Source organism: Lissotriton vulgaris, chromosome 6 (assembly GCF_964263255.1).
Source record: "Lissotriton vulgaris chromosome 6, aLisVul1.2, whole genome shotgun sequence".
Taxonomy (NCBI): Eukaryota; Metazoa; Chordata; class Amphibia; order Caudata; family Salamandridae; genus Lissotriton; species Lissotriton vulgaris.
The window spans coordinates 935308463-935334094 of record NC_141694.1 but is presented as its reverse complement, the minus strand read 5'-3'; the positions used below and the strand labels follow the sequence as shown (position 1 = coordinate 935334094).

The 25632-nt window shown below is 42.9% G+C and overlaps 1 protein-coding gene across 50 annotated transcripts in view; it reads left to right on the top strand.

Annotated features, from left to right (window-relative positions):
* LOC147708230 (uncharacterized) overlaps positions 1 to 25632 on the top strand; it is a 2035583-nt gene that overhangs the window by 1236753 nt on the left and 773198 nt on the right. For all 50 annotated transcript variants that reach the window (XM_086926979.1, XM_086926974.1, XM_086926953.1 and 47 more), the window contains 2 exons: positions 4776 to 4826; positions 16913 to 16963. In XM_086926979.1, the coding sequence (XP_086783105.1) occupies positions 4776 to 4826; positions 16913 to 16963 (102 nt within the window). The remainder of the gene's footprint in view (positions 1 to 4775; positions 4827 to 16912; positions 16964 to 25632) is intronic.

The following is a 25632-nucleotide window of genomic DNA, read 5'->3' as shown; positions in this document are numbered from 1 at the left end:
ATGTTAATGTTAAGCTGAATTTATAAAGCGCACTGACACCGGAGGTTTCCTGGCGCTGAGATTGAGATTGGGGTAGGACTGAGAGCTAGTGGGAGTTCGAGAAGAGCCAGGTCTTTAAGCTCTTTCTGAAACTCAGCAAAGTGTCAGAGGTTTTGATATGTAGGGGGAGGGAATTCCACAGCTTGGGTGCCAGGAAGCTGAATCTCCGGCCACCCAGTTTTTTTAACTTGATCGCCGGGATGGTGAGGAGGTGGAGATGGGCAGAACGGAGGTTGCGAGCCGGGCAGTGTGGGTTAATGAGGGATTTCAGGAAGGCCCGGCACTTGGTCTGCCGGGCCTTGTAGATTAGGCATCCAATTTTGTAGGCAGCCCTTTGTTCAATGGGCAGCCAGTGCAGCTTGGACAGAAGGGGTCTAGCAGATTGCCATTTAGGGGCTTTACAGATGAGTCTTGCTGCCTGGTTCTGCACCATCTGGAGGCGGTGGAGCAGGGACCTGGGTAGGCCCCAGTGAAGGGAGTTGGAAAAGTCGAGGCGGGAGAGGACAAGGGAAATGACGATTTGCACCAAGGCCTCATGGGAAAGCAGATGAGAAATTTTTCGGATTTTACGTAGCTGGAACATGCTGGCTGAGATAATGGCTCCGACGTGGGTTTCGAGAGAGAGGTCATTGTCAATAGTAACGCCCAGACTTTTTACTGCACTCGACGGAGTAGGAGCAGTGCCCAGCTCGGCTGGCCAGAATTGAGGCCTCTTAAACTTCAAGCAGGGGGCAAGCAGAAAAGCCCTTGGAGTCACTCTGGGTTCTAATGGCGTAGGTCCAGAACATGTCACCCAGGAAAGGAGGGCAGCAGGCAGGTCAGCACAGCTGAAAAACAGTTCTCCCAGAGCAGCAGTCCAGCAGAGTGGGAGTCCTTCAGCAGCATAGCAGTCTTTCTTCCTGGCAGAGTATCTGCAGGTGCAGAAGTGTCCTGAGATGGCAGGGTCAGAAGTCCACTTTATATACCCAGTGGTGCCTTTGAAGTGGTGAAGACTTCAAAATAGGGTCTTTGAAGTGCACAGAGGTCCTCCCTGTCCTGTCCTGGCTCCAGACTCACTACAGGAGGTTAAGTAGTCTTTTGTGTAGGCACAATACACAGCCCATTCAGGTGTAAGTGAGGCAATGCTCAGCTCTCACCATAATGCCAGTTAATGGACAGTTAAGTCACACCTAAGCTCCCATTGAGTGTGGCTGTCTATAGTAAATGCACAAGGCCCCACTGTCACCCATCCCAGACATGTATTGGAGACAGGCAGCATGCATGCAAAGGCTAGGAGCAGAAATATGCCAACTTTCTAAAAGTGGCATTTTTTAAATTGTAATGATAAATTTGACTTTACAATCAAAGAGGGTTTATCATTTCAATTCCGTAGGTACTAAACAAGATACCTCTACCTCCTTCCCATTGGGAATTGCACTTATTATTCTGGCATTAATTTACTTGGAGATTTATATGATCATAGGGGATTATTTTCGTTTGAAAGATTGAAAGTTTGCTATAAACTACAAGAAGGGGCAAGATTTAAATATTATCAAATTAGGGATTATTTTTTGAGGAAGATAGAACTTACTTGTTTGACAGAATCTGAAGTATGGAACTGTATATATAGGGAAGAAGATAACGCAATGATTAGTAGAGGGTATAAATTATTTTCTGGATATAATATTAATGACATACATAAATTGGCTGAAAAATGGACTAATAAGCTTACAATGGAAATAACACCAGACTTTATTACTTCTTCTTTAAATAGCCTCAATCTTGCTGTTCAATCCTCAAATCTTAAGCTACAGTTATTCAAAACCATATGTCATCTTTACCATACACCAGATCGGATTCTTAAATGGTCATCGAATAATAATAATTTCAGCGATCGTACAAAATGTCCTAAATGTGATCTGAAAGGAGCTGATATTATCCATATGTTTTTTTTGTGCCCAAATCTTGGTGAATTTTGGAATGGAGTAACCAAAGTTATTTCTACTAAACTTGGTATTCCTATTACGCTCTCGCTAAAAGTTGTATTTATAGGAACGTCAGGGGAAATGTGATTTATTGAATATTTTAATTACTTGTGCTCGATTGACTATTGCTAGAGATTGGGTTCAACAAAACTCACCAAAGGTTATTGAGTGGTGGAGTCTTGTTAAAGAGATATATAATATGTATATATAATATATAATATGCTCTGGCAAATACTAGGGGTCTACAGGCTAAACGAAAAGTGGTGAGAATATGGGGTTTAATTATGTCATAAAACTGTTTTTTTTCTTTTTCTTTCTTTCTGTAACTGCTTTTATTTTTCCTTTTTGTTATTGTTTATATCTTGTTGTATAATTTGTTTGATGTACCCCTTTGATGCAAAACAATAAAAACAATTAAAAACAAAAAAGGGAATTGCACTTATTAGATGTAACAAAGAATCCCCAATGTTAGCATTTGGGAGTGGTAGGTCTCACAGTAGTGAAAAACAGATTTTTTGAGTTTTTCACTACCAGGACATGAACATCTTAAATATGTCCTGCCTTTCACTTACATAACACCCTGCCCTATGGACTACCTAGGGTCAACCATGGGGTGACTGTGTAATAAAATGGGATTTTAAGGCCTTGTAATGGGTTTTAAATGCCATGTCGACATTGCCGGGGAACTACAAATACAGGCTTCTCTGTGGCAGGGCTGAGACAAGTTTTAACAGGCTACATAAGTGGGTGGCACAGTCAGTGATGTTGCCCACTGGTAGCATTTAATTTACTGGCCCTGGACATATATAGTGCACTTTACTAGAGACTTATACGTAAATTTATAAAGCCAATTGCTGATGAGACATTCTTACCACGTTTTTGAAGGAGAGCAGAAGCTCTTTGGCACTGGTTAAAGTTCTTAGAGTTCTAAGGCCAACACAAATGAGGTTAGAAAAAAGTGGAGGAGTAAGGCAAGCAGTATGGAGGTGCGCCTGCAGAAAGGTACATTTCCAACAAAGCATGTTTGTATTCTCCATCTGATTTCAAAGCTACAGGTTGTTATGAAATTGTCTGCGCCTTACCCTTGTTAGGCTGCTGTCCAAAAATTCCTAAAGTGTATTTCCAAGCTATTTGTTGCACTCTGCTGCCCCTTGCAGGGCACAATTAAATGCATGCAGATTAATCTGGTTAGCCAAAATAGAGCCATTGAAACTTACAGTGGTCCCCAGTGTGGAGAACTCAAGCATCTCTTTTATCAGTACTCCATGAAAACAGTCATCAAGAATAGGCATTCTCGTAAGTTATTTTGATGGTGTCTGCTCGAGTTTTGAGATGAATTGTGACATCTTTCACCAAGTGGCCTTTTTGACTGAATGGGCCTGTTCTTTTTTTACGGGACAACAAGACTCACCAATATGCGTCAGTGTCTATTGGCTCCACCTGTGAGGTGAGACTTGAGTCTAATGGGACAGTGTGGTCAACATGTTATCCTGCAACAACATTGAATTCACAGTATTGAATACTACTATGTTATCAAGGCAATGAGATGTGGAGTTAAGAATAGTACAGCTATACGTCCCTCTACCCCCTTACATTAACAATATAGTGATACTTGGAATCATGGAGTGTATATTGTTTGTGGTCTCGTCTTTATCTTAAGAGCTCCTGCTTAGTAAGCATGCATGTTCATTATCTTTGCATCTGCAATCAGGTTCATTACCTTTGCTTCTGCAAACTATGTCCAGAACAAGTGTATTACAAGAAAGTTGCTGCAACTTTGAGTGACTAATAACAACTGCTTCATGGAATTACCTCTTATAGAAAGCAGTATTACCCCTTTTGGTTGCCCAGGTAAGTTATTTTTAAACACCACCAAATTCATTATCTTTCCTTACATAAGACACATGTCCAGTGAAGGAATTACGTAAACTTTGCTGCATTTGGGAGAGAGCAATGTCAACTTTCTCATGGAATTAATATTTGGCTAGACTAACAATTCCCTTTTGCATGTGCCCTGATACATCAACATACAGTGCTGGGTGCAAAGATTGTACATATCCGTTCCGTACCACTTAGGTGAAGAAATCAAAGCGAGTAGGAGTGATGGGAATGCTTAAAAAAAAGTCCTGTGAAAACCACTTTAAATATATCCTGGGAACTGGATTTCACTCATCATTTGCAACAACATCATCATTTGCAACAGCAGTTCACTACTTCAGACTTTGCGCTAATGTTAGTGAAATTCCATCTAGGCCTGCTGATAAGGTTCCAGAATGGATTTTTCTCTTTTTTTTATTTGCAGTTGATCATATTTAGTTCAGTATATTGTCCACAAGTCTGTATCACTTAGGTTATTTTTGAGTTATGACAAAGACATGTAGATGCCAGCAAACAAATAAATATATATATTTGTTGTATGGGCTTTTAGATATTCCTAATATTACATTATAAACTGTACAGAGCTGTTGTATATAGAATTTTTCTTACATGTCCTTTCTATAACATATTTGATCTTGAAATCTATCAGCTAAGATTGTTACCCTAACTTAGGTATCAAACTTACCAGTTCTCCAGATGTGTCTTGTGTTTTTTAAATAAAACAAGTCATTGCCAATTTTACCCTAAAACGGAATTCCACCCTACCTTTGAAAAAGGCTTGCAATAAATATATAAGCTATTTCAGGATTGCATTGCTCAGCCTTTGTTGAATATTTGATGCAATTCTCAATATTTTATAGATCTCAAGTAATGTATAACTGTTTATTGTTACAGAGCAAAAGAAAGAAATACAACACAAACCTGCACTTGTCCTGAAGGCCAAAGGTAAATTAAAACTCAGCATATGTCCCGTAAAACATTACATGATTGCCACATGTTTTTCTGCCCTGCATCACCATAAAATCAAATGTATTTTCTGCTGGATATAAATGTAATCATATGTTGGCACACAAGTAGACTTTTGTATGAACAGTTAGGTATAGTGTTAAGTGGTTGTCATGAATCATCGAATGATCAAATGTAATGTCAATACTTGAGAAAATACCTAACTGTTGAAGATGTTGCTTTTATTCCTATGTATCGTCATTCCCTCCTAAACTGCTTGTCTGTGACATCATGGAAGGAGACCAGCAAATACAAATCAGCATCCTGCAACCCCAATAATTTTTCCAACCCAATTGAGAAGGTCATGTAATTATGCACAAGCATACCCAAGAAGTGTTCCAGCCGTGGAGGGGAGCGTCAGGGAATTGTAATGGGAGCTAGTGGTTACCCAAGCAAGGATTGTATGTCTTGAAACATTGTCTCCACTTGGCAAGGCTCAATTTCCTAAATGCAATGATAAACATGTTAACCATTACTTCGAACCTAATAGAGTGATCATTTGCTTGCCTCTATGATGAAAGAAAGTGATTTCTACTGTGCCTTCAGAGAAGCTTATGGGTAGGATTTAGAAGGAAATTATAGCAAATTGTAACAATTGTTAATGAAGTGCCATTGAGCAAAAGGAACGTCTTCATAACAGAGTAAATAATGAATAATTGTAACAAAAACTGGTCAACCAGGGGGTCTATAGCCACACCACTTGAAGTAAATTCAAAATATTGAGCCAAGTTGCCACCCCAAAGGCCATCTTCTAAAGGCCATACATTAGATACTTAAAACATAGATGTAGAGGCAACAGAAACCAAATTGTAGTAGATAACAATTTGGACACAGGGCTATAGCAATTCTATTTCTTTAATTCATTTCTTTTCATTAAAAAAACAAAATGCATTTCGCCTAAAAAAAAGGCTTCCGCAGTGCACAATTATTTGAGCAAGTGGTCTATTCCCCTCTTTCTGCTGAACATGGCATTAACTGGGATACTCTCCATTGTATGATTTTTTTGCGATCAAACATACCTCGCATCAGGACGAAGGCCCATTGAATTTGATGTTTTGGGAGAGTAAATCAGTGAAATGCAGAGAAGGATACTGCAATAAAGTGTGATGATGTGGCTGAGGAATAGATCGCAATTGCTCACATGATCTAAGCATTGTTTGCTTTATCCCTGTGTCTACATTGTTGTCCACTGCATTTTGATTTCTGTTGCCTCTCAATCTATGTTTTAAGATAAAGAATAATGTTAAAGGGAATTTGAGGCTATGGCTTAGACACTTTCCAGAGAATATTTTTTTTTAAAATCTTAAGCTTTGACCAACTATAGACAAAATCATCCTCCTTGAGACAATATCAATGGGGTGTTTAATGTAACACCTCTAATCCTACTGAATAAAAAAAATCACTCTAGGTTATTTTAGAGCCATTTTTCGAGATTTACTGTGATTTTAAGAACGTTCTCCATTCTTTATCCTTGTTATACTCAAGTTAGTAGCAAATGATAGTATGTGGCAAATTTGCACAGATGCCATCAAATCATTTTTCTGTCTTTGCTATACATTATTTAAATACTGTGATGAATGCGGTGATCTGCTGGAGTAACAGCACCTCACTTTCCATAACTACAGACAGTGTCTTGAGATGCAAATTCACATCTTCAAGCGACACAAACCCCAATGACAATTTCTCTATAACACACCAATCCTCAAACCCACCTTTTTTTTTGGTCCTCACCAGCAAATTTCCTATAGGTGTGGAGGAGTCAGAGGCCCCAATGTTCATTCAGTGCTTTACTGTGGGTAGTCCGGATTAGCCCCGAATGGGATGCCATTTAACCATGTCCTTTGGGACCTCCTTTTGTCCAACCTCAGGCAAACGATTTTGTGGAGATGGGGGAGCTAGTCATTATGACTACTCAGATCAAGAACCAACTTGAAACCGCTATTCTTTTGCCTTAATCACTGGACCCCCTGATGGTATTCTGATTGTTTCTTTCCCAGACGTTCCAAAATGTGTTTTTCTTAGTGCTCTTCTCTTGTTTCCCTATCTTATACACTCTTAGTACCAAGTTTAGCCAATCTGTGTGTTTTGGAGGTGATTGTTTAACCCAGTTAATACATATCTCCCTTCTGGCTAAGAGGGTCAGTAGAAAGAGAATGTTTTCTTGATCTTTAGACAGTGTCAGCGGGTGTGTGTTGCATGGAATCCCAAAAAGAACCAATTCAGTGCTTACCTTGATGTGTTGTTCTACCACTACAGAGATAATCTTACCAAACTGGTCCCAACAGTCCTCCAACATTATGCAGCCCCAAAACATATGTAGGTCGTCCGCTCTTTCTTCTCCACATTTGGGGCAATCTTTTACTCCATTGCTGTTCATTACCGACAGTCTTTTAGGGGACTAGTAAGATCTGTGAATCGTGAAGAAATGTTTTTTCTTCAAAGGAGCGGACTTTGCTACTCGCATCATGATTGCATTCGAGGATTGCCACAGGTACGAAATTTCTAGCCCGGGCATATCTTTCTCCCAGATATCGTAGGGAATTTGTACTCTGTTTCTCCTGCTCTTATAAGGGCCCAATACCAGTACGTTATTTCTTTTTTAAAAGGTTCCTAGTTCAAGAGTTTTTGTTCCATAGTCTCATAACCTCGTAGATTTTCCTTTTGGGCCTTTAACCAGCTATTTAGTTGATAATGTTTAAATCTGGATAGTGATCCTTGAGATTCTGCGTGCACGACTTCCCGTAGTATAATTTGATTGTTCTCTATCAGCTGTCCCCAGTAGTTTATGTTATGCTCCCTTAATGGGGATGCTAGAACGTCTTTTAAACATTCTGGGGTACCTGGTGACTCCAAGATAGGCGTATGTTTACTGTAGTATGCTATTTTTAGGATTCTTCTTATTTTGAAGTATTTCGGGTGACCACATTTGTAGAGATAGGGCCTATGAGGGCTTTCAGATACAAAGGCCTGGTATCCCATTTGTCCAATAATTTCCTTGTGTTCTTGAATTGGAAAGATCTATGGTATTCCAGTAAGTCTGGCCTGGCAATACCCCCTTGCGCTTTGTTTCTTCTTAGTTTTTTCCATCCGATTCTGACTCCTTTGGCCGCCCAGATAAAGCTCGAGAGCTCCCACTGCAGCTTTTTGATTTGCTCTTTCTTAAAGCTCAGCCAAATGGAATTAAATAGGTATGTACATTTTAGCACTATAGTCATTTTAATTAAGTTGGTTCTTCCTAGAAAGCATAGTTGTAGGCCTGGCCAAGCCTTAAGTAATTTCCTTATATCTTTATGGACCCGACAAAAATTCAGGCTAGCTACCTCATCCAGATCCTTTGTGTACTCTATTCCTATATATTTTATCTTATCTTTAAGTAGAGCATTTCCTGAGGTAACGTTCCATTTGAGTACTTCCGATTTGGGTTGATTCACCAAATAGCCTGAAACTACTCCAAACTGACCTATTATTTGCTCTATTTTGGGGAGTGACCTGGTTAAATTGCTAGAGAAAAGCATCAAGTCGTCCACGTAGAGAGCGACTTTTTTCTCCCAGTTTTGATATTTAAAAGGCTCAATCCCCTCTTCCCCTCCCAGTAGACAAGCTAGTGGTTCTATATAAAAGTTAAAAAGGAAGGGGGACAGGGGGCACCCTTGCCTTGTGCCTCTTTTTATTTGTATGTTTTCTGTGAGGGCGTCATTCACTAATATCTTTTTAGCTGGATTCTTATAGATGTTAATTATTGCATTTTCTACCTTGTCCACTAGATTAAATTTAGCTAAAGTGGCTTTCAGGAAAGGCCAGCTAACTCTATCGAACGCTTTTGCCGCGTTGAAAGTTATTGCTGATAGAGGTAAAGAGTAATGGGTTGCAATGTCAAAGGTGGTGATGAGCTCATGTGACAATTCGTGGATCTGCCTACCTTTAATGAAACCTTATTGGTATGGATATATTAGGGACCCTGCCACTTCCCTTAACCTTTTTGCCAATATCTGCGTGTAAATTTTATAGTCCGAGTTCAGGAGGGAGATGGGCCTGTATGGCTCACATTTGGTTGGATATTTCCCAGGCTTTAGAATAATACTTACGATAGCATCATTCCAAGAGTTTGGAAGTGCTTGATTTTCTAAAAAAATGCAGTTTAATAGGTCCGTAAGGGGTGCTAATACAATTTTGCACAGATGTAGATAAATTTCATTAGGTAAAGCATCTGGGCCTGCAGCTTTCCCCCTTTTTAAGCTCTTTAAAGCAGCTCTGACTTCCTATGTAGATATTTCTTGATTAAGGCCCGACTTCTGTTCCGGAGAGGCTACAGGAATCGTGATTTTATCTAAAAAGTGTTGTGTGTGATCGCTGTAGTTAGCTACCTCTTCTGAGTAGAGTTAGTCAAAGAATTGTTTAAACTCCTGTCTAATTTCACTACTTTCGGTTAAATATCCTTATTGGTCCTCTCTCTGTATCTTGGTGATTCTATTTCTGATTCTCTCAGTTTTGCTTTCCCAGCCAGGATCCTTCCGCAACCTTCTCCGTATTCATATTGTGAAAGTCTACTTGCTTCCCATTTTTCTCAGATGATCATTTCCAGGATGTCATTTAAGTCTCCTTTCTTGTTTTCTATGTTACTTTATAATTCTGAGTTTATCTCGCTAGACCTGGCTTTCTTAAGATCCATGTCCAGAGTTAGCAGATCCTTTTCGACCTGCTCAATATAGCGTTTCTTCTTCATGTTCCTGTGAGCTGCCAAACTGAGGATTTTTCCTCTGACAAAGGCTTTATAAGCATCCCAGGCTATTTGTTTTGTAGTTCCCTCACTGTTTAGGTAAAAAAACATTTTAGTTTCCTCTGCCAGTTTTTCAGTGCATGTCTGGTCTAAGAAGATACTCTTGCTGACTGTCCACCTCTGAGGAGGGTTTGTAGTACTTAGAATCAGGCAAAGTTGCACCACTGAATGGTCTGAGATGTGGGCTGGAGTATGTTCAATTTTTTTTGTTTGTTCCACTATGCTCCTGCTAATAGGAAAGAAGTCTATTCTAGATGCATGGCCTAGCCTCTTGTTTTTGTAAGTGAATCTGTGATTCTTAGTACCTTTTTCCTTCCAGACATCCACAATCCCTAAATTTTTTTTGCATAGCCCTACCCACTCTCTCATTTTAGGTACATTAGGGATATTTTTTGCAGGGTACCGGTCTTCTTTGGGGTTTAGTATGATGTTAAAATCTCCCCTCATTATGATTGGTGTATTAGTCGCCAGGAGGCTAGAGTAAAACTTTTGGAGCGGTTCTGGGTCGTCAACATTTGGGCCATAGTAACCCACCACAGTGAATGAATTATTATGGATTTTTGCATTCACAATGACCCATCTCCCCTTTCTGTCGATTTCCGTACTCTCGATAATTGCTTTCAGTGACTTTTTGAAGATGATCGCCACTCCCCTTTATATCACAGTTTTGATTTGTGCAGATGCAATGGTCTATACATTCTTGAGTTTTAAATATCAGCTCCCATTCCTCTTTCGTTAGATGTGGTTCCTGAATTATAATTAGCTTGCTGTCATTGTCTTTTAGATATTCCAATATCTTCATTGTTCCTTTTTTGATTCTCAGCCCATTCGTATTCCAGGTTAAGATCTTAAGCTCTTTACCTCTTTCTGATCCCTTACTCGTAACTGCCATCTCGAATCAGGTCTCCAAGCTCTACATCTGGGCCATATTACTCCTCTTGTTTTGCTTTTTGGACTATTTTTTCCTTTTTTTCCCATTTTGCTCCCCACCATGTGCTTTGATTTTTTCTTCCTTTTTTTGTATCTTTTTGGTGAACATTTATACATTGAGATCTCCCCCAACCTGGAGAAGCCTCCTTTATTTTCCTTCTTCTGGGCATTGATCTGCCCCTTCGAGCTCCTTGCCTTTGAGATTAATTCATATTTCCAATTTATTCCACCAGTTTCAAGACTATAATGTGCGTTTTATTTCATTTGAGGATGATCCTCCTGTTGCGTTTCAATTTGCTCTATTAACCTTTCAGCTTCTTTTGGGTCCCTTATGTTGAGCATTTTATTGTTCAACATAATCTTCAGTGAAGCAGAAAAACGTATCTGAACGTTAGCTCCAAGTCCCCTTAATTGTGGCATGTGCTGGCCTAATTCCCACTGTCTATCCTGGGTCATTTTGAATATGTTGGATCTAATTTTGCAGGACCAGTCATCCTTGGTAAATGATACCGCTTTTAGGCCTTCGCTTAGAACTCGCTCTTTCAATGAGTACGTCATGAAATTAATCAGGACTTTTCTCGGGTTTTTCCTTTGTTTTCCCTTCCTGAAAGGATCCCGATGAATCCTTTGGATATCCTTGCTTATATTAACAGTTTTAGTCCAGGGGATGTTTTCCTCCAATAGCTGGATTATGAATCCCTTTATGTCTTCTCCTTCGATTCCCTCCGGTATATTCAGGATTTTGATGTTATTTCTCCTGGCATGATTCTCTAGAGATTCCATTCTCTCACTAATCTCAGTTTCACTGGTTCTCAGCATAGATATTTCCTTGTGGTTTGCCTCTGTTATCTTGTTAAGCATCTCTATTTTGCCTTCAGCGTGGGTTACTCTGTCTATGAAAGTGTTTATTTTCTGAACGAGTACTTCACAGGCTTCCTGTATTTTGGACTGGTTTCCTTTTGAGATTGTGAATTTAGCTCTCATCTCTTTCAGCATCTCTTCGAGGATTCACTCAGTATTCAGACTGTTAAGACTGTTTGAGGATGTGGGGAGAGTAGAGGGTGTGATGGGAGCAGCAAGGGTTTGTGCTTGCCCAGGGACCTCCTCTTCCAGTCCCTTCCCAGCTTCATCCCCCGACTCTGAATCCTGGGTAGAGAGGACTTGGTATTTGTTGCTGGTAGTTAGCACCGTTGCTCCTTCATTTTGCTTTTCCGCCATTTTTCCTTTAATTAAATCTAAGGCCGAGCCTGGTGTTGGTGCAACTAAAAGAGGAGCAACTTCAGCGTTGGCTTTCTCTACGATGAGGATTTTGTCCGGAACTTTTAAGTATGACCTTAGTGATGGTGTGATTTTAAGAACGCTATGTCCGGTCGTTTTCAGGCTTACTCGGCTAGCCAGGATAAGGGGGCTTGTGGTTGCCCTGAAAAATGTATTTTCTTCTTCCTTTTCACCCCCCCCCCGGGAGATGTACCAATTGGAGACTGGTTAATCTCTTTGATGGTTTTGTTGGCCCTTGCCTCAGAGATTTTTCTTCTCAGACTGTAACCTTCTCTCTCATGTAGTCCTCCTCCCTTGCCTCTACCCGGTAGCTGGGGGGTCTTGGTGGCTTCCGGGGTTTTTGGCATCTTTAACTGTATTTAAAGCAGCTGGCGGGGTGGACCGGGTCTATTTGAGCCCTCTAATCTGATTTCCTCCCAGTCCTTAGTCATACAATTCACCCACAGTTTTTCTCCATCAGAGGAACCTGACAGGATTAGTGGACATGGGGCAGACCTCCTCAAACGTACCACGTTCGGTGGTCGCCGCAGTGCTGCCTTCCTCACCTCAACGGTAGCAGTGCTTCTCTTAACCGTCCATTTCAAAAACAACAGTGGTCCCATGCATGCGAAATACTCAAACAAAATAAATATAGCCACGGTCGGTTCTATATTCAATTTGACATGTCCAGCCGGACAGAGGTCGCAATCTTTACTTATTAAAAGATACACGGAAAAAGGATTTCTTCAGCAGTTCACCGTAGTGGGCACAAGCCTGTACCCAAGCACATACAGATCAGTACAGTGAGTGGAGCAAAGAACAAAACAGGGCTTTTAGGCAAAAGCAGCAATTTTCTGTAATTTTACAAATACACAGAAATCTCAAACAGGCACTTTCACATATTCACTATACGTAACATTTTTATGCATAAAGTGCTCAAAGGCTTCTTCCTGCATTGCGTCCTCCTTAATTCTGTGTTCTTTTCCCCCGGTTCTCGGCTTTTGTGACTGTGCCTGAGCCTGACGGTACGGGATTGAGATGACAGAGGCGGCGTACACGCGCTGATCCCAGAGCCTTCAGGAACCCGGAGCCAGGCACCTCCGATTCTCCCGTAGATTTCCGAGCCCACGGTGCTTGGAGCTCAGAGTTCAGAGCTCTCTGTGGAGCGTAAAGCAGCGAGCCTGCGGATCTCACAAACCGCTCCCCGAGTCTGGACAAAAGCTTTTTTACACGGCGGGTGAGCGCGATGAGTGCGATGGCACTCAGCTGGCCTCGCCGATTTCTCGGTGATGTTTGGCAGACCATCGCCCTTAGAGTGCAGATCGCTGGAGCCCCAGGCAGTCAGGTACAGTCAGGTACAGTTAAACAACCGTTTTTTAGTTTTCCCTTGCTTGGGGGAACTCAAATACTTCTAAGTGCTATCCAAAGCATAGGATTCATTCTCCGATGCTTGGTTCCTTGGTGGGCATTGTCACGCTGTTTTCCCTTGGGCAAGGAGCTCACGACTGAGCTCTTCAGTCAGCCGCCATCTTCTCCCTCAAACCCACTTTCAACACCTCTCATTGCTATGTAGTGGTACTATAATATCTGACTGTAGAGGTATTGTCTCGGTCAGTGGTGTTTCTTTTTCATTTTAAAGACTAGCTCAAGAGCAGCTGCTTATAAACTGTATATTAAATACCATTACATTAATTATCCAACATAGGCATTACATGAACATGGTTGCAGTTTGGAGTGAGTAAGGTCAAGTTTCTCCTGGGATGTTTGTTTATAGAAACAAATAATATCCCTTTTGACCACCATTCATTATGCTAAATAACAGCCAGTAAGAAGACTTGTGAATCAGATGTTTTCCAAATGCCACGCTTCTTATAACTAAGAAATGTCATCATGAGAAAAAAATCCACTAAATCGCTTTGCATTATAGTTCTTTTCATCCCCTTTAGATTCCATGAAAAAAACTTGAATCAATCTTCTATCACTGCTAGTATCTCTTCAAAAAGTGTGGCTGAAGTACTCAGCTTATTCTGGCCAGTAGATCAGAGGGCTGGAGATGCTTAGACAGCTTTATTTAATATTCATCTTCTACATCATCAATTTCATTATAAACCATAACATTCTAATATTCACTTATTGTTAGAAGCTCTAGTGAAAACATCGACAAAAGTCTAATCTTCTCCTGTTCTGATTTTTGTTTGTGGTCCCATCTGCCCTATTCATTCCTACATGTTTCCTTGAAGTAATAACATCAGACACATAGAACTGTCAAAGGTATGCACGAAAAACATCTACGATTAGAAAATTGTGTTGTCATACACAAAATAGTGAATGACAAGGTGTATGAAACACTTGTAAGACTAAAGAGTTGTATTTATAATTTTAAAGTGCAGATTTTCCACTGTTGTAAGTGAAGGTTTAAACATGGAAGTATGGGCGTTCCTATTCTGGGGCACAGAGGAGGCCATTAAAAAACTGCAAACACTAGTAAATTTGTGGATATACAGACATTTCCAGTGGAGCATTTCACCTACTTTAAATGCATACAACTGCTCCAGAATAAGGTCAAGTATATGTCTAAATGGAGTGGAACATATTTTCAGCCATCCGTGTTTTTTGCTTGGATGGATTTCTCCACAGGGAAAATGTTTTTCCTTAGGAAGATTTTATTTACAAATAGACATTTCAATCTGATGTATTTATACACATTTTCTTAGGAACAGTTCAGAAAGGCAATTAGGAATATGTGTACAAAAAGATTGAACATTAACCCTTTAAGTGCTGCCGTCGGCCAACGGTCGTCGCGAGCACTACCTTGCCAGTGCTGCGCACGACCGTTGGCTGACGGGGCCGCACCCGTTATTCGAACGTTCAGCACTGGGCGCTGAACGTTCGACGCTCCTAAAGTGTTAAAAATGGAAGTTTAAAAAAACCAAAACATTTATATTAGGGTTAGTTTAAGATTAAGGGCTCAATTCTCACAGGAATTAGGTGTACAGAAAGCAATACTCCTGTAGTACTACTTCACCTACGCATACATTCCCTGTGAAATACCCCATTGATATCAATTATTGGTAAAGGATAGCACTATTGAAAATATGCACTAAAGTAGAAGGAAAAGTGAAAATGTTTTTCAAAGGCGCACCTTTTGAACATCATCAACAATCAATGGGTATCTTTCCTGCAACTGAAGGCATGCATTGTTATCAGAGTTTCAATCAAAATTACCAATTTGTTGGGAAAACACATTGGGCCATATGTATCATTAAAATTTGCATTCGCAAAGGCCGAAATTAGCAGAATTTCGGCCTTTGCGAATGCGAATTCGCAAAATGATGTGTATGAAGGAAAATCCAATGCAAAATAGGGAATCGCAAAATTTGCGATTCCTTATTTTGCGATTGCATTTAAGGAATAGCAAATTTTGCGATTCCTTAAATACAATGTAAGAAGGCAAAAAAATGTGCTAAATGGCCTTAAGGAATCGCAAATTACCACCAACTTCTAGTTGGTGGTAAGTTGCGAATTCCTTGAAAAATGCACATTTTTGCATTTCTCAAAGTGCCATGTGACGCACATACATGCCCTTAGGGCATGTATGTGTACCACATGTGCACCTATGCTTATTTCAGGGGTGCAACAGGGTGTCCTTTGGACACCCCTGCACCCTTGAAATTATTCTCAATTTGCGATTAGCAAATTGCGAATCGCAAATTGAGAAAAAATTCCAATTCCTTCCTATGGGCCTTCTTGCCCATAGAAATTAATGGAGAAGTATTCCTTAATTGCGAATTCGCAATTTGCGAATTCGCTATTAAGGAATATCAAGAAATCGCAAAAAAAATGAATTTTTCTTGATACATACCATTTTGCGATTCTGAAATAGCGATTTCTTAAAAATCGCTATTACAGAATCGCAAATTGGTTCCCTGATACATATGGCCCATTATGAGGTATAATATTATTGCTAATGCCTGCAGAGTCGACACTTAAGTCTATTTCTACTAGACTTGGATATTTATAGCTGCTCCTACAGACAGCTTAAACATTTAAAATCAGTTTTAAAGTTTTTGCTTTTCAAATCAGCACTTTGCAATTCTTAAAGATGTGTTGATTTCAAATGGGAGGGCAATACTTGCATATTTGTGCTGTAAAATTACAAGACCAGAAAATTTGCTAAATGGCCTTAAGGAATCACAAATTACCACCAACTTCTAGTTGGTGGTAAGTTGCGAATTCCTTGAAAAATGCACATTTTTGCATTTTTCAAAGTGCCATGTGACGCACATACATGCCCTTAGGGCATGTAAGTGCACCACTTGTGCACCTATGCTTATTTCAGGGGTGCAACAGGGTGTCCTTTGGACATCCCTGCACCCTTGAAATTATTCTCAATTTGCGATTTGCAAATTGCGAATCGCAAATTGAGAAAAAATTCCCATTCCTTCTTATGGGCCTCCTGGCCCATAGAAATGAATTGGAAAGTTTTCCTTAATTGCGAATTCGCAATTAAGGAATATCAAGAAATCGCTAAAAAAATGCGTTTTTCTTGATACATACCATTTTGCGATTCTGAAATAGCGATTTCTTAAAAATCGCCATTACAGAATCGCAAATTGGTTCCTTCATACATATGGCCCATTGTGAGATATAATATTATTGGTAATGCCTGCAGAGTCGACACTTAAGTCTATTTCTACTAGACTTGGATATTTATAACTGCTCCTACAGACAGCTTAAACATTTAAAATCAGTTTTAAAGTTTTTGCTTTTCAAATTAGCACTTTGCAATTCTTAAAGATGTGTTGATTTCAAATGAGAGGGCTATACTTGCATATTTGTGCTGTAAAATTACAAGGCCAGGAAGCCAAGTAATAGAGCTATTGTACCGAGTGGATTAAAAAAAGTCACCAATATAAAGTCACCAATATTGCCACGTACACCTAAACAGTACTTGATGATATGTGTTTATCTCAAAATGCTCTGAAATGTCGAATGCTTATGATGAAAAAGAGACTACCTAAAAGTTTGAATTAGGATATTTATGATAGCCATTTGTTTCCAGATCACAAGAAAGAAAAAAACGAAACACATCAAGCCACACCAAAGGCGAAAGGTAACAAGTGTTGCTATAAAATTGTTTGAAGTCTTTAATATAGGCAGAAAATTATCATATTTGACTTTATGAGCACCTCAGAAAGACCATCTTCTTTGCGGGTGTAAATAGGGTTTGAGAGACTATTGCGTTCGTGCCTTCTTCTCGCTTGTCTTCAACTGTTGTACTCTACTACCATGTCCTTTATCAGATGTACGTGAAGCCCTTTTCCATGAGGGCTCAGCGGCTAATTAGGTGGCAATGATCAGAAGGATGAAAATGGGAAAAAATATTTTGGAAAGAAGCAGCTTCTTGCCTTCCCACCTTGCAGCCCAGTAATTCACTAGCTCAAAAGCATAAAATACTATTCTGAATCAATGTGGCACAGCAGAAACTGGTTAAAGAGGGAAAGTGTACTGAATAACTCGGTTGAGATGGGCGGATGAATTGACAGGTAAGCTTTATTCCTGACAGGGACTGGGCAGCAGCCGGCACCGGGGAGACACAAGAAACAACTGCCCAGCATTCAAATCCCAAAGTTCTAAGTTCTGTTGTGGAATGCTGAAACCAAGTACCCACGTGGGGTGAGCATTCCATACAGAATGAAACACAAGGGAGACTACTACATTATCCGCCCTCTAACTGCATTTCAACAAAATAACTGGGAAACAGGACAGCAAAAGAGGGAAACAGGAAGGGAAAGGAAACGTAGAGGAAAAGGAAAAGCATGGAAGAAAGAAAAGAATGGAAAAGCATCAAAGAGAACAGCTAGTGAGAGCGAGCTCACAAAAAGGTAGGAGGAACAGATTAGCGAAATCTACTTGGAACAGAACATAGTCTCTCGCTCCTACGCAGTCTCACAGGTGAACGAGCATTAGAGAGAAAGCCATAGGACACATCAGGAGGACTGCAATATGAGCTACTGTTGGGAACATGTCCAGACAGCTTAACAACTCTGGACATGTTCCACCAATATTTGTTGTTGTTCACCAGTGGAGAAGTGTGGCTCAATGGTTAGAGTGGCAGACCATGATGCAGAGGTCTAACCTGGGACCAGGGTTCAATTCCTCGCCTCGGCGGGTCTTGGGCTAAAAATTCCACGGGCCTGATAATTCTTGCCTCGGTGCCTATTCCAATCATGGAGTCCCACTCTGCAACTCTGGGCAATAGCTTGCTTAATCTCCACAACAGCCCCCACAATGCTAAGGATGCCTGGCCTCCACCTTGGGGGTCCCCAGGAGTGGACGCCTCACAGGGAAAGCCAGGATGGGTTCCACAGCGGTATTCGTACAAGTGCCTTGAGACCCTTGCGGGTGAGTAATGCGCTATACAAGAGTCAATATGCATTTACATTCTGACAGCATGTCCACAACCGTGGGATTAGAGAATTTAGCATCCCCTTTCTTACTGGGCATAGGAATCTTCACATGCACAGTGTCTCAAACAACAAATGTATGTGGAAAGGATCTTTTTCTAGCATCAAACTAAGATTTTAGGCATAACTGAGCTTGGAAAATTTTCTTCCTCACAAGATCATTCATATCCACAATGATAGCATCATTCAGTGAAGGATGATTTCAGCTGACATTGAATGTTAGAAAAGGCCAATCTTGGCTATCAGCAACAAGTTACCAACCCAAAGTACTTTGTAGAATCCAAAGTTAGAGCAAGCTTCCATGAGACTCTTATAATAGTAGTCCCTGAAGAAGATTTCCTCTGAATAGTCATTGGATAAGGTTTGTTGCCAGGAGAGCCTGAAGGTCTGTCATCAGACACCGAAGAAAAGGTGTGTGATATATTCTGGTAATAACCACATATCACACCTCTGAACCCTCCTGATGTACACCTGTATGAAAGGATCTAGGACATTAGGAGCTCTATCGAGGGTGAGCCCAATGTCTTTCTTAGACAGTCAAACATATGTCTCGATTGTCACTCTTTTCTGATGTTTATGGTGTATACTCTGAATATAATTCACATAAAGTTCTGGTGCTGCCATAAAACCGCATATGGTTAATCTCATTGATGCTGTCACTGGAGCAATCCTTAGTTGCATGGTGCAACCTTCTATAAAAACGGAGTATTTCCATAGGGTTTGAAGCATGAAGTAAGAAATTGTTTTTTTATCTGTCTGTCTGTTGTTTTTTACATTAGGTTAGGCCTTTTGATTGTTGAAGTGCTTCAAGTTTTGTCTACGTACAAGCATAGGTGTTGTAACCTCCCACTGGTAGAGCTCTCCCCGATTCCCCCCCTCCTTCCCCTCCCTGGTTGGCACCACCTTGTAACGTCACTGAAGGTGGCATTAGAACGTTCGCTGAGAGAACTCAGTGTCTCACCCAGTGCCTGCAGCTGGGGATGTGCCTATCTTATTTTTAATAAGAAAAACAATAAAGAAGTATTTCTACTTACCCCTTTGTGTAGTGTCACATTACTACACAATCTTGGTGGCGACGAGGACGGGATGCTGTGACAGGGACAGCGGCACATCTCTCCCTGAGAAACGATGTCTGCAGGCAAACTGTAATTTATGAAGAACAGTTCAGCGCCTGTGGCCTGCCGTTTTCGGAGGATCTTAAGTACCAGCTGCTGTTCGTGGCCGTGTGAGGCGTCCTGATGGGTGAGCAGAGCGTGAGTCTTGCAAGAGGACTGCTGGGCCATTACGTTACACCGGTGCCGTGGTGAAGATTAATCACTGCTTCTGTGAAGGGCCGGAGGTATCCCTTTGAACACTTCTATTGTGCCACTTAGCAAGCGCTGACAGCTAGTGTGCTCACTTGTTTGTGTGAACCGGAAAAAAACCCTACAGGGGAAAATGTGGCTGATGTTTTGGCCAACTGAATTTCCTGCAACAGTAAAGGGTTTGCTGTGAGTAGTGAATTTAAAAGCACCGTGTCACGGAAAAGCTTCCCTGAGGGAAGCGTTTTTTTGACAGAACGTACGGCTTTGCCTGTGTGGAGGTAGTGTCTGAAGAGTGGCAGTTAGTTGCAACACTACCGCTGGACTTTCGCAGCCGCATAAGAGAAGCCTTAATACAGTGTCCTCAGGCTAGTTGACAGTGCAGATTGGCGCCGAGCTTTCTCCTGTGTTCCTGTATATGTACCAGTCTGACGTGATAATCTAACGCCTCACAGGGTCTGTCCCAAGTGGCTCATTGTTAACAGCGTATCTGCCGGTGTCCAATTAAAAGTCTTTCGACGTTGGGAAGGCTCAGCTGGAATTATTCTTCAATGTTTAAGGAGCACGGAGTGAGCGTCCATGGTAGGAACTAGAAACACGAAGGATCAGATCCACTACGTGGTGTTTGTTTCTGAGGTTCCCACCTTCTTTTTCTCAGTGAGGCGTGTCGAGCAGTCTTTCACCAGAATAAAGGAAGGACTCATTTTTCTCACAGGAAACAAATGAAGTATGTAAAGTTATCCAATGATGACACTGAGACTGTGGTGGCAGTACTGTGCACGTTTATTCATATATTAAATGAGCTCGTCCGAGGAGCGCCGGCCGGCGCTCTGCTCCGGTGCTAGTACAGCGCGCTAATCATGCGCGCGCACATCCGGCGCCAACATGGCCGCCGTGCGTCACGTCGACGTGACGTGACAACTAGAACGCTACATATCTCCCCCTTTTACCAAACCCAAGATCAGTCACTTACAGTTCGCAGTCCAGCTCAAAGTCTCGAAATCGGGCAGGCCTTACAATTTGTCTGCCTCTCCGGGTCATCCTGCCAATGTTCTCTCGGGCACCTTGCCCCTGCATTTCTGTATCTCCTGCTCCTCCGCTCACTGCTCCTTCATCATTGGTATTACCACCCAACACGTCCATCTCTGCTCTCTGAGTCTCATTTCCTTCCTCACCTCCTTGCTCTTCTCTAGCACTTGCTCCGTCCTCTTGCTCACTTCCACTGGGCTTCTCTTCTCCAATCACGTCATCCATATCCACGCCTTCTGAAGACCATCGTCCCCACCTCATTATCTTGTTGCACCTGGCCATGCGGTCCTGCGACCACACCTTCCCGTCGCTGAGCAGAGCCGCTCGATCATATACTTCCTTGACTTGCAAGGGTTTGCTATATTTGCTATCTCCTTTTCTTTGTAATGTGGCTAGTTTCACTCTTACCCACTCTCCTCTTTCCAGTTGAGTGTCCTTCACGTTCCTGCGTTTGTTGTAGTTGTTGGTGTAGATGGCTTGTGCTCTTTCCAGATTGGCCCTTACTACGGCCGGAGACCACTCACTGGTTACCACCTTCTCCTTCCAGACCCTGTTGTCATGCGTGAAGGGCTCACGTCCTCTCAATATTTGAAACGGGCTGTACCCCGTACCTGTGGGGGTTATTCTGTAGGCCCATACCATATTCTCCAACGCTCTCTTCCAGTCTTTGTTGTTAGAAATAGCCGCTTGTATGGCTCCCATCACTACTCTGTTAAATCTTTCGACTAGGCCATTTCCCGCTGGATGGTAGATGGCTGTGTGCTTTATGGAGATGCCATTCCTTTCCATGAATTGGTTCAATTTTTCCGACCTGAACTGAGGTCCATTGTCACTTAAGATGGACTTAGGAATTCCTTCACGAGTGAACGTTTCGGACAGAAACTCTAGAATGTTCTCCGTGTCCATGGATTCACTCACTTTGATCTCTGGCCACTTGGAATAACGGTCTATGATGACGCATACATAATTCTGAGTGCTCTGGTCATCCAGCACCGGTCCAAGGATGTCTATGGACAACTCTTCCCATGGATTTAAGGGATTGTCAAATTTTCCTAGAGCTGGACGTAGTGGTCTCAATGTTTTGTCGGCCCCTTGGCATTGGGAACACTCTCTGACATGCCTCTCTGCTCTCACGTCCATTCCTGGCCACCAGTAATTTTGCTTCGCTCGGGCCTTGAGCTTTCCTATTCCCAGATGGCCTTCATGTAATAGATCCAGCAATTTGTTGATGAGATTTCTTGGGGGAACTACCTTGTCTCCGCGGTAGATGAAGATGCCCTTGTCTCCTACTGACAATTCTTCTTTCACCTCATAAAATGGTTTGAGGTTTGGCCTCACTTTTCTCTTCTCTGGCCAACCTCGTATGATGTGCACCCTTACATCTTTGATGTCGGGATCTTCCTCGTACGCCTCCATCCATTCCTGTAGGCTAATTACCTTCTCTTGGTCTTCTATGAGCGCCACCAATTCCCCTCCATCTGCCGGATCCTCCTCACCAGGCTCCATGGCTGCGGCACGGCTCAGGTAGTCCGCCACTCGATTCTTGTTCCCTGGGATGTACTCTACATCATATCTGAATTCCAGGAGTTTTAATGACATTTTCGATATCCTGGGTGTGGCGCTGGCATGTCCGCACGATGTTAGTACCTTCACTAACGGCTTGTGGTCCGTCTTGAGCAGGAATCGGGTGCCCCATAAGAATTGCCGGAACCTCGTCGTGGCCCACACTACCGCTAGCATCTCCTTTTCGATGACACTGTATTTGCTTTCAGTCTCTGTCACCGCCCTGGAGGCGAAGCTGATGGTCTCCATGTCTCCTCTTCCTCGGTCTTGCATGAGGACTGCGCCTAGGCCCTTGTCGCTGGCGTCGGTGATGAGCACGGTGATGCCTTGTGGATCGTACCCCTTGAGCGGTATGGCTCCTGAGATCTCCTTTTTGATGACTTCAAACTCTGCTTGGGCTTCTGGTGTCCACTGGAACGCCGTGCTTTCACGGGTAAGCAGTCTCATGTTGTAGGTTTTGGAGGCGAAGTGTACCACAAATTTGCTATAGTACTCCGCCATTCCCAGGAACGACCTGACTTCCTCCTTGTTCTTGGGGGGCGGTGCCTCTGCAATGGCCTTCACGTTCTCCGCCTTGGGCGTGATCCCCTGTATTCCGATTTCGTGGCCTAAGTATGTCAACGATTGTAGGCCCAACCGACACTTCGACCACTCTGCCGTAAGACCTTTGGCTTCCAATGTTTGCAGTACTTTCTCCAGTTTCCGGTCATGATCTCCTCTGTCTCTTCCCATCACCAGGATATCGTCCTGGAAGTACTGGACGTCTTCACAGCCTCTGAATAGGTGGTGCATCATTTTTTGAAAGACGGCTGCCGCCGAGGCCAGCCCAAACGGCATGCGACAAAATCTGTAACACCCAAATGGGGTAATGAACGACGTTAGGCTTTTGCTGTCCGGGTGCAGTGCCACCTGATGGTATGCTGACGTGAGGTCGATGGTGGAGTACCACTGAACCCCTCTGGTCTTTGCCAACATCTCCTCTATCCTGGGAAGGGGAAATTTCTCCACTACTATGTTTTTATTGAGTTCTCTCAGGTCCACACAGAGCCTGACCTTCCCGTTGGGTTTCATTACTACTACCAAGGGCGCTAGCCATTCGGCGCAGGTAATTGGCTCTATGATGCCCTTCCTTTCCAGGTCTTGGAGTTCTGTCTGGACCGCTTCTCTCACTGCGATGGGCACATTCCTCGCCTTGTGTGCCACTGGAATGGCTCCTTCCTTAAGCACTATTCTGTGTTGGAATTTCTCCATTCTTCCTACCGTGCCCCCGAACACCTTCGGGTAGTTCCTCTTCCATCTGTTCAAGTCTGGCCATTCCTCCTGTTCTGTGAGGAGAATTTGTTCCTTTCCTCCGGGGTCGAGTTTTATGCCGAGATCACCCTGGTCTAGCCATCCTAGGACGGAGGGTCCTTTCTCTGCAACATATAGCTTGCACCACGCCGATCGGCCTCTAAACTCGAACAATAGTTGTCGGAATCCTAACATGGGAATGCGATCTCCGTTGTAAGTGACTGGCCGTATGTCAAGTTTCTCCAGTTCTGGGCCTAACTTGGGTTGGAATTCTTCTTCCCACACTGCTCTTTGCACGATGGTGAATGGGGATCCCGTGTCTGCCACAACTGTGATGGTGATGCCGCCTATGGACAAGTCTAGGACTGGTTTGGTAGATCTCTTGCTGTCCACGCTCAACACTTGATCGTATATACATAAGACGGTGACCACTTCTTCCTCCGTGACTTCCTCGGGGTCTTCTTCACTCTGGTCCACGTATTTCACCATTCCCTTCTGCTGTTTCTTCCGACATACCTTCTCGAAGTGACCTACAATGCCACAGTGTAGGCATTTGGCCCGAAATGCTGGACATTTTCTGTCATGGGCTTCATGGGACCAGCTTCCGCACCTGTAGCACGTTTTCTTGTTCTCACTGCTCGCCGGTTTCCCTTGCCATCTGCTGCTTCCTTTGGTTAGTGGTTGCTTGTGTCTTTGGTCTTTACGGTGATCTTCCTCCTGTATTCTGTTCACCATGGTGGGAGTGGCTACCTCTTTCTTGGTTGCATTGGCGCATCTCTTTGCAAGTTCTGCTCTCTTCACTATCACCAACACATCTTTAAGCGTGGTATCACCACTCGCCCACAATTTGTCCTGTACATTTGCACTCGTGGTATGCATGACCACCTGGTCTTTTATGAATTCGTCCTCCCACAGCGCGTACTTGCACGTGGCTGCCAGTTTTCTCAATGCTGCTACATACTCTTCGATGGTTTCTCCCGCCTTTTGTTTCCTTTGTTGGAAGTTATATCTATCCACTGACACACACATGGTGGGGCGATACCTTTCGTCCAGATCCTCCACCGCGTGTGCATATACCTCTTTGTCTGTATCTTCTCTCTTTTTCGGTACTAGACTCTTGTATATTCTCAGTCCTTCTGGTCCTAGATTTAATAATAAGATCCGTTTCTTTCTCTGGGGGGTGAATTTTTCTTCATTTTCATCTTCTAGGACCCCTATAAAGTTATCTATATACTCCTTCCAGTCCTCCCACTTCATTAGAGGCTCTCCGGGCTTCGGTAGGAATTGTACCGGTGCTATTGCGTATCCCGCCTGGGTACTCATCTTCACTTCCTTACCGCCTGTCCCGTCAGCGATTTTTTCTGGGGGGCTGCCTGGGGTGCTGTTTTCTTCTCCTGTGTGCTTGTTCCTCTGGGGGCTCTTGTCGCTAGACCCCCCTTCCTCCTCTTTAGTAGCCAGCGCAGCGCTCCCTGTGCGTGGTATGCCGGAGGGTAGCTCGTGTGCTACGGCTGCTGTGGGTATTTGCTGTCTCTCTGGCCTTTATGCCGCTTTGCTGCTGTGTTGTGGCACTGCCACGCTCCTCGGGTACCTCACTGCCTCTTTGCGTTCACTGGGGTCGTTTGCGGAGTGTCCCCACCCTTGCTGCTCCAGGTGTACCTTGCTGGTGCTGGATGGGCCTGGTGTCCCTGTGCCTCGTGGGAGCCACGTGGTTGGTGCTCCTTCCTGTGCTCCCAGCGTCGGTCTGGTCGTTGTCCCGACCTCGTCGCCACTGTAAAGTTATCCAATGATGACACTGAGACTGTGGTGGCAGTACTGTGCACGTTTATTCATATATTAAATGAGCTCGTCCGAGGAGCGCCGGCCGGCGCTCTGCTCCGGTGCTAGTACAGCGCGCTAATCATGCGCGCGCACATCCGGCGCCAACATGGCCGCCGTGCGTCACGTCGACGTGACGTGACAACTAGAACGCTACAAAGTACATCGAGTTCAGTGAATAAATACCCCAAAATAAGCCTCTAGCTTTTGTTTTTTAGACAGAAGAGAGAGTTTATGGCTTAAAAAACTCTGGCTGGGGAATGTTCTTCTATTCAGTGTAAACTTCTATGAGCTGTTGTGGGAAACTTCTACTGTGG